This window comes from Varroa jacobsoni, unplaced genomic scaffold, assembly GCF_002532875.2.
Source record: "Varroa jacobsoni isolate VJ856 unplaced genomic scaffold, vjacob_1.0 contig05470, whole genome shotgun sequence".
In the NCBI taxonomy this organism is placed as follows: Eukaryota; Metazoa; Arthropoda; class Arachnida; order Mesostigmata; family Varroidae; genus Varroa; species Varroa jacobsoni.
Window position 1 is genome coordinate 764 of NW_019215577.1, and position 8,434 is coordinate 9,197.

The 8,434-nt window shown below is 40.8% G+C and overlaps 1 protein-coding gene across 1 annotated transcript; it reads right to left on the reverse strand.

Moving 5' to 3' along the window:
• Nucleotides 1-611: 611 nt before the first annotated feature.
• Nucleotides 612-6,052, reverse strand: LOC111273207 (uncharacterized). Its single transcript, XM_022854906.2, has 4 exons — nt 5,813-6,052; nt 4,847-4,977; nt 3,602-3,808; nt 612-1,049 (listed from the first exon to the last, which is right to left on the reverse strand). Exons 1-4 carry the CDS (start codon nt 5,880-5,882, stop codon nt 834-836), a joined length of 624 nt encoding a protein of 207 aa, XP_022710641.1. The 5' UTR covers nt 5,883-6,052; the 3' UTR covers nt 612-833.
• Nucleotides 6,053-8,434: the final 2,382 nt, after the last annotated feature.

Below are 8,434 nucleotides of genomic sequence, written 5' to 3' on the forward strand. Positions count from 1 at the left end.
TTTCCTTCCGCAGTGTTTGCCGCCGACCGTTAATCTTTTAATAGCATTGAAAAAAATGAAAACTTCCCTTGCTCATGACCACGACGTTTTTCCTTAGTTTAAACTGTTTAGATGGCGAAAAAAGTAACCTGTGACACCTATACTCACTAATGTTGAAAAGTTGCAAAAACGACCAAGAAGATTTGCTCAGCACACGATGAGGACATCCTAATTACGAGATCCAGGCTCACAAAACAGTTATTCTTATCTTTCACATTGAAAATGCCACTTTCTATTTAGCAAGTTCCCTTTTTGTCACAGAGTCCTCGTCGCATATACCACCCTTGGATCGAGCCTTTTTGATAGCCTTTAGCCTTGGTAACAGGCGAATAGGAAGACTGTTTTCGGCAGCCGACATACCCCTCGAAGTCCAAATTGAAAGTAGCATGCATTTTGAGAAGGCAAGGAGTGGTAACAAAACAATATCGTTGATAACCTCTCTTGTAAAAGTATACTATAAAATAAAAATACGAAGCTTGTTACATCTCTTACTAGTTGCAAAATATCTATCACAATGCCAATGTAAAAGTTAGCGGATGTCAAAACAACGGATAGCGACGATTTCGTGTCTGTATGGTGGAAACTTATTTAGAATTCTTTATTTGGTTTCGTTTTCTGTTGATTTATTATATGGTCTCACATATACATATATATAATATATGTATATATGAGACTGTGAAACATATATATATATATATAGTCTCACAGCAAATATTCAAAAGGACTCGACAGTGCGTGCACGTCTATAACGGTCTGATCCGCCGCATGAAGGTTCGATTAAATTCACTTGAAGATCATGTGAAGCTAAAGTTTATAGTTTTCAATTTAAACAGTTCCTTCAGTATGATGTCCTGTAAGTTCCTTTTAGTTTGCTCCAATATAGATTCATACTTTGCATCTATTAGACTACGGAGGATCCATCGTCCGGGTAAGCCACTAGCCTCGACTATTATTGGCGGTCCCATAAAAAGGTTTAACTTCACTAGACGTGTGTGCCTGCTATTGTCTACCTGAAAATACGAACATGACAAACATCGCGCTCAGATGAGTACTTGGTGGAAGTAGATGTAGTAACGCTTCATGTTCAAGCCAACGATATACAGGGATCAATAGCATCCGGGACTGTAGCCATTGACGAAATTCAAGCTGTTATGTTTGTTTTAGTCTCCTCTTGCTAGCAACACAACATCCCGATACTAGAGAGAGAATTTTATATAAAAAGTTTACAAAATTTAAGAGATTTGTTAGACGTCATACAGATGGTAACCTGTATCTGGAACATCTACGTGTATCATCAGGTTCATGAACCTGTTCCGCTGACATCAGTAGTAGAACCCATGCACGACAAAGCGGGTGACGATACGTCTATTTAATCGGCGCGACCATTTTTCACTTATTTCTCATCGCAACAGCGAATCTTCGCTCGTAGTTCGTAAGGCTGGTCCTGAGGGCTTTTGTTATTCAAAGCTCAAAGCGATTACGTAAATTCTCGAACAGCAGTGGTAACTCCTGGGAGATACGCGAGGCGATCTCGGTTAATCATACGCATCTTTCGTGACGTGGGCAGTGAAATTTCTGCCATTCGCCGAGAAGAGCTATCCTGAATATGAAAACAAGTTTGCTTAGTAAGAGATCGACTAGCGGGGCACAAGATGTCAGTGACCGCTGCTCTGCCTCCCTTATTTAAACTTGCATCGCCTGCACCTTGTTCACCATTGGAGCCAATCTCAAATCTGTGACTACCGGAAGTAGCTAAAGCACCCTGCATCTAGAATCTGTTCAGTCCGCATATCAGTAAGGCATTTGCACATAAGACGACTTCGACTGATTTTCTCGGCTCTTTTATTTGATTAAAAGCCCTTCAGAAAGCTGGAGCTTAGGTTGTCCTCTGAGTCAGGCTAACTGTCAAAGGAGGACACTCCGTGGTCTATGGTTTTTTTCTTCTCCCCAGCGGCAAGGTTGAACACGTTAGGTACACCCATCTCGGCCACGGTGAGTATAAAGATGGCCTTGGGCGCTGAGTTTTATATACGAACACCATATACAGTGGATTGCGCGGCATAGCCAGTGCTCTCTTGCCGTCGGTAACAATTCTGCACGCAATTTTTATAAAGCATTCTTTTCGGAATTAGTGTCGCTCCGTTAAGATAGCGCTGTTTCCCAGTTTGTAAGCCGGGATGTCACTCAAGACTCCTCACTAGGGTGACGCTGCCCCCTCCATTAGGGATCACCAATAGCATCCCTCCACCGGCTGGAGTCATCAATATGTAAACATTAAACTTAGTAAACACTTAATAAACAGCGCGCTTCGTTTGCCTCTACCCTTCCAGACAGAAGTTCATGCCTACTCATTAACTTTATACATTCATTGATCCAGTGAACTCTCTCCAGTGAGAGAAGACTTATTCTAGACGGTAACTGATTCAAGTCTGTGACATGAGAGCCTAGCCTCTCAAAAGACTGTTTCAACCTCACGTTTATGTTGGACAATTTTCCTATTTTGAAGAAATAATTTCCCGTGATGGCGATGTTTGGCGAGTGGTGTGACGGATGACAGAGAGGCTCCGAGTGCCACCGTGACTCTTGAGGTCAAGTGTTATACGACGGGAGTGGTTTACCTCTATTCGTATACTTAGCTGATACGGATTTTTTTCGTAATTTTTCTTTCAACGGTCAACACAATTTACACAGCTGGACCAGTTTCCGTCCCAAGTGACAACTTGGTGAAGCATTGAGTCATTCTTGCAACGGGAAGGCAAAAAGAACCGAACGTCTCTACAATTTTTGTTCGGGTTCGAATTATGGCCCACATGCATGTCCAATTTTCTACACCATTCATTTGAAAAAGGCGAGCAAATATGGTGTTTGCACATTCATTAATCCTGAGTTGGAAAGAGGTCGGCTTGTATCACAGTTCTCAACCCATCATTGTTGACCTTTGTAGGTTTTCACAAGACATTTTCCAGTGCAAAATTTCGTTTCTGGAGTTCCTCAAACCAATAGACTCGTTATAGAACCTTCACAGGATTTATACAGCAAGCTGTTTCCACCGCCACCCTTTGGAGAGGAAACTCATATCCATAAATAGCTTGGACTCTCCGATTTTCCGTGGCTCATTATAATTCGTCTGCTAAAGCCCTGAGTAACCATATCCGGGCAAACGAGCTTCGAAAGGGTACAACTACATCTCCAATGGACAAAAACTCTTGCGAAATATAGCACCATTATCGTGTAATTTTGAGATAAACGTTTTCCTTGTTTCATGATGAACCACCTAATATATACATATAACCTATCAAGTGCCATAAGATAGCATCGCCGACCACTCTGAAGTGCCGGTTTTCAAAAGGACGACTTAAGATTCCGCTCTCAAAGATTTTCGTTTCATACTTTCAAGCGTTTTAATTATACACGAGGCATATTCTAATCAACATCTGAAATTTTACGATGAGAATTACTATCTTAACGAGTTGACTAGGTACAATGAAATAGATAAGGCAAAATCGTTCTTACGCAGATCATATTCTGATTAAAGATAGCAAATAATAATTATCCCACGAACCTGCACAGCGACTTCGAACAACGCCTGGCGTATCAATAGGTCAAAGCAGCCTTTCATGGGAACGTAGAACTTCGATGCAGAGTAGCAAATATGGACGGAAATATTCGTAGCGTACACATACCCGTCGATTCGGGATTGGTTAGAGTTGAGTGGACGCACGAGGATCTGCACTGTGCGATAGGTTCGGTACAAATGACGTATACAGAACTGTCGAAAAAAAATCATTTACAACTCGGCTACTGCTGTAGATATGTGTGCCCCGAAAAAAAAAGTGGGTTGAGCTAACATCAGGTCCTTTCTCGGGCATTTCTTTTTTCACTCTATATAGATGATTCTAATGATAAATCTGAAACTGAATGGCTCGTTAAATTTTATAATATTTATGCAATGAGAGGGACGAGGCTGCATGTGAACATACAATATTCAATGTATTAATTTACGCACTAGTTGTTATCTCATGAAGCAACGCCAAATTAAAAAAGAGACGTATTTTTGTTTTGGAAAAAAAAATGTTTTGCTATGCTATTGATGAGTAGTATTATGCCTTTTTTTTTTTTGCTTTTTATGTATTTATCTAGCACAGACGTACTGCACCAAAGGTAAGATACCTCAGTACTGAATAAATGACGGCAACTTCTCAATAGCGTTATGTCTGTAAGTCAGCCGCCGCTGCACGTAGCTCAACTGTTCATCGACTGTCGTATGCGCAGAGCGATCGCAAACAGAAATTCGCCACTGAAACCTACGTCTTCGGGTAACAACTGGATGAAGTGGTAGCTTCTAAGCACAAGTCTACTGTAATTCCTGCTATTGTTACCTCCTGTCTTTAGCGTCATATAGCACTTAAATACAGATGTCTGTGGTTTGCTACTTTTTAAGAAGCCGTTTAAACGCTAGCGCTTCTTCGAAAGACATATTTTATTATTGTTTTAAATATGGGGCTTTGAGCACAAGATTTGCCCTTTTAAGTAGTAGTAGTAGTAGTAGTAGTAGTAGTGGTAGTGCAGTGTCTACTCTGTCACGAAGGGCGAACGCCATAAAACTCCCTAAAAGGAGCGACAATAGAAGACAGCTTTTCGAAACAGGTCTCAGTTCTTCTCTAGTCTATGTGATATTGGCATCACAGGAACAGAGCTACTAGAAAATAAAAACTAGCCTAATAGAAAGGCATATCAGTCGAGCTATATCTTTCGTTTTATAGATTTGATCTGCATATTACCCACGAACCAAATCATTGGTACTAACCTCAGGTAGTTGGCCGAAGTCCAATATCAAGCCTGTTTTGCATATTGACTTGATTTGACTTACTAATTTTTCCACGCCATAAGCAACTATAGAATTTCCTAGACGGGTCGCAGTAATCTCGTCTGTATCCCCTACACGGCCGAACGTACAAGCTGTTAGGTTAGCTGATGTTTGCGTATCTACCTATTGACCTAGGCTTCAATTGATCTAGCTAACGTAGATAACAAGCACGGATTTGTACAGCGTCAAGACGTGAGCCATGCCGCAAGCATGTTTGATTCCGTTCACTTCTTCCGTTCAAATTAAACTTGAATCGTTTTAATATAGAATGGTACCATCGTATCCTAACGTAGACGACGGAGCACGCCTACCGCTGTCCATACAATTTTAAGACTTCTTTCCTTCACCCGAGACACAACGTCGGCCTATCAAGCTCAACGATCAAAAAACAACTGACTTGTATATTTAGACCCTCATATTTGCACAAGACCGGTTACTCCCAGTTAATAGATAACATCACCAAGGAACGCTGTGACCATAACAAGCCAGCCTGAATATTCCGGACAACTTTTATCGGTGTTTCGTTGCACTGCTTGCTCGCTAAGAGGATGTAACTAGAAGTGCTTCGAAGCAGCTATTGCTGAACTGAAGCTGAATATGCTATGGCTGCGTCGAAGCAGGGTTTATGTTCTAGCATTCGTTGGATACACCTGAACACTTCGAACGTGCTTCAGATGATGATCCCAGCTAAGCCACAGAACACGTTTTATGGTGTAACCCGATTTTATGGATAATTCTTTTTTTTGTTTTTTTTTTTTGTTTTTTTGACATTGATAGCAGCCTTCCCATAGAAAGGGCTATGCATCGACTGGTCTCCTATATAACCGATTTGACGACGTGTTGCGCTGCTATAAGTACCGTTTCTCAACAAATAAGTAAACTTGGGGGACATTAACTGGCACTTACCGGAGGCGAATGTCAGCATAATGGTGATTATCAAACAAATAGCAACAAAGAACTGTTGAGCGTTTCCCATTTTGATTCACAAGTGTGAGTCTGTCCCTTTCGGATCCACTGTTTTCACATCGTCGTTCCATATTGTGAGTAAATCGACTACGTTCTGAAAGTTTTGTATACGTAATTTTTTAAAGTACAATATAGTTAAAGTGCTCTCTGCCTGACACCTGCGGCTAAAATGTCGTTGATGACGCCATTGGCTCATTACACTATTAGGCGTACCCGGATGAAGGGCAAATTGAGCTACCAGGATCCCTATAAGCATCACTATTGTCAGCTAAACATTGCCATAAATAACCGTAAATATATAATAACATAAATAACGATAAATTGTCACGGCAGCGTATTAGATACGAAAGCGCACAGATAGGCATTCGATAAGGCGTACATTTTTTTGTTACTAGAGATACTGCCCCGCTTCACTTCCGAATTATTTTTACTTACTAATATCTAGTTGATCATCACCATCAGGATCATGTTGGGGGCGATTAGGTGTTCATATTGTAATACACCGCTAGCTAGAGAGTTAGATTGAAAACAGTAAAATGGATACGCAGATGATTTTATATTTCAATATGTTTACTAGTCATTATTTGAAAGAAGGTCGCTAACATTTATAGCGTACTTCTTGTATTAGCAGAACAGTAGCAAGGTGTGCCTAACTAATAACAACAGCAAAACAATCGAACAGCCAGTCAGAATCAGCGGCGGCCACTCGTCCTTGTTGTCCTAGTGTAGTTTACGCGTCGGCATTTTTAGTAATCTTTCTAGCGATGTCTTCTTATGGCTAATGGCTTGCCGCGTTTACAAAGACGGCCTTTTTAAACGCTTGTTCAGTCCTTCTCACTTGATAAAGATCATTTGTATTGCGCGGGTCACTAACGTCAGGACTTCTGGCGGCAAATACAGCGCTGAACTATTTAGCTGCGCAACGATCGAATGCGACCGCAACTAAACGGGCTCCCATGATGAGGAGCAATCTCTGAAGTGCAGGCGTAGAATTAAGACAAAGTTCTTTTGCAACAGCTCATGCCTTGCGGGGTATTAGGGATTGACCTTGCGTTACAAATAAAAGTACAATGAATAATTTATTTGTTTGAGTTGTGGAAGAGGGAATCGGGAGGAGGACTTACTTTGCGAATGGATCTGTTTCTTTGACACAGAAGGTACAAGGCAAACAAACGTATACAGTGAATTTTGCCCCGTTTTAGTTCTCGAGAGATTTATGCTCATTGGTTTACAGGTCAAATCAAGGTTAATTTATTATATATTATAGAGCAGTAAAGCGGATTAGTGTGGTTCGTTAGATAGCTAAAAGGTACTCTAATTGTTTCAAACCGCTTGCTTTTCATCTTGCTAGATCTTGCGCTAGAAGCTGCATCCGTAATAAAAATGTTAACGATATCCAGTTTCTCTAATCAAGCATTGTAGTACGCCGCATTTTAGCCTATGCCAAGGAGACCACGCCTTCATGCGCAGACGCCAAATTTTGCTTGGCGTCCTTAAAGCCTTTTCAGTTCCGTCATATTTTATCTCGGCCCATTTTGATGATAAGGTCTAAGTGCATCAAACACAAGCTGTGCTGAGCAATTGCCCGAAAGGATCATCCACGGTTCTCCCTGGTGCGGTTTATTTGTAGACAATACAAACTTCCTTTGAGTAGTAATCATTGCGCTTGTCTCTATCAGTAAAAGACAGTAGAAGTGAAGCGACAGTGCTACATGATAAAAACATGACTTATATCAAAATCGACATTATCTAATGCTTCACAGTCTACTCCTGTTTGTGTGTGCACCGTACGTCTGGAAGAGATTGTCTTTAGACTACCCTTTGTAGTCAAGGTACACGCTCGTAGTGGTCTACTAGTAAACATAAAAACCTTAAAAAAAGTAGAATAGTTACAGTAGCATGAACGGGCGGTCATGGTATGGATGCTCCATGCGAGACTATGTCTTCAATTAACTTTTTTTTTTTTTTTTAGGAACCTTAGCATATTGAATATGTAATGACACGGCCCGTCCTGTTGGGATCACATATCGTTCAGGTTAAGTACCTACGGTTTCAGCCACAGCAAATCTTTTAACGAGTTTCTGTAACAAAAACTATTAACAGTTAAAAAAAAAAAAAGAAGAAAGGTTCAACGATGACTCTTGCACCCTGTATTCCGCGACCATTGTTTTAGATCGATGAAGTAGGTTTTTCTATCTTTCGTGAGGTTAGTGAGATTCATCCCCCGATTTAAATCCGTGATACAACTGAATTTTCTGCCTGTCTTGGTCGGCAATCTCTCGTTTGCATCAACTTAATTGTGACGCAGAGGTTTAAATTAAGCTGAACCGTGGGCAATAGACAACACAATTATATCAAAGGCTTGTTGTTTATAATGGTTGACATCACTCGGCAGTAACATACTGTCTGAAGCTCAGTGGGTACTTATAAGGAGACATACGGAAGACAAAAATCTGCATATGATATTTAGAACCTTGATTGATTATGTTAAAGCTCTGCCAGAGCCAAAGCCAGAGCCAAAGCCTGAGCCAAAGTCTGAGCGTATGTCAACATCAAGAGAAG